General features: G+C 39.9%; 1 protein-coding gene across 2 annotated transcripts in view; it reads right to left on the reverse strand.

Moving 5' to 3' along the window:
• Positions 1-416: 416 nt before the first annotated feature.
• LOC106878093 (sodium- and chloride-dependent glycine transporter 2) overlaps positions 417-1297 on the reverse strand; it is a 51842-nt gene continuing 50961 nt past the window's right edge. For both annotated transcript variants that reach the window (XM_052972153.1, XM_052972152.1), the window contains exon 10: positions 417-638. In XM_052972153.1, coding sequence (XP_052828113.1) covers positions 432-638 — 207 coding nt within the window. In that variant the 3' untranslated portion in view covers positions 417-431. The remainder of the gene's footprint in view (positions 639-1297) is intronic.

Genomic DNA, 1297 nt, shown 5'->3' on the forward strand with positions numbered 1-1297 from the left:
CCTCGTCTCTTAATCCTTATTGGTCACATCTCCCTGAATGAACGCAGACGACATAGAGCAGTAAAAAACAATGTCTTTCATATTGCAGGGTACAAAGCAACCTCACCAGTGCTGGTGCCACGACAAATTGCATCCAGTACATTTTATAAAGAGTTGTTGAATGAGCGGAGGCATCATAGGATCGATTCTTTACTCTGAACATATGACAATTTCTCTAGTTCTAGTGGCACAATAAAATGCTCCCAGTTCACTCCACAGAGTGGTTGGCGATAGGAAGTGCATGGGACAAAAGAAAAAAAACCCAGAGTATTAAATGTACTGGACTGGTTTGCTGGAGACCTGGTCCTTCAATATGTCTAGGAGGAGGGAGAACTGATGTAAATCATGTTGGCTCATCGAACCCTTGACAGCATAAAATGATGACGTTGGTGTTATGCCTGCACACAATGGAATCGAAAATTTAATACTTGTTTAATACTTCCAGGTTCCAAGCAAAACCTATAAATAAAGTAAAGTGGTCTCGGGCATAAACACAGACCGGATAAGAGCCAACCAACACTCTGGGCAAATTCCGGATAAACCTCACCGTTATCGTATTTGGGGGGTTCATACCGGATCATCCGGTAAATAAAAAGCATCTGGAAAGAGAAATACATGTTTATAGAATTATGTTTACTTCTTCGGTGTCTGTAAAATGAAATGTTGGGGAAAATGTGATTTAATAAAATGAAACGTGCACTTCTCTCTCTCTCACGCACGCACGCACACGCACGCACGCACACGCACGCACGCACACGCACGCACACACAGTTGTCCCGCAGGGTGGCATCATTTGAAAGTTACAACGGTTTATATCAGATCGACCAGCACTGGTCGATATAGTGACCTACACTTCATGCATACTACTTATATACACATGCATACGCCACTTGCATACCTACATAAATATACACACAATACTTGCGCGCGTGCACTCACACACACAGTGAGAGAAGCTGCATCAGAGTGAGGACACCTCGTTCAAAAGGGGTAACTTTCTCTCCCCCCCCACACGTACAGTACATTATATATATATATATATATATGACGCACACAATATATATTATTAATTTAAAATGATCTTAGAGCAGCATATATAACATAAAATGCAGAAATGTATTTCCAATATACCTCATACATTAATGTTTTTATTCCGACGATTTGGGTTGCACACCACTTCTAATTACATATTTTATGTAACTATATAAATAATGTTTTATGTCAAATGAAACAGTTTTTGAGCACAACTTATGAACTA

Source organism: Octopus bimaculoides, chromosome 12, assembly GCF_001194135.2.
Source record: "Octopus bimaculoides isolate UCB-OBI-ISO-001 chromosome 12, ASM119413v2, whole genome shotgun sequence".
In the NCBI taxonomy this organism is placed as follows: Eukaryota; Metazoa; Mollusca; class Cephalopoda; order Octopoda; family Octopodidae; genus Octopus; species Octopus bimaculoides.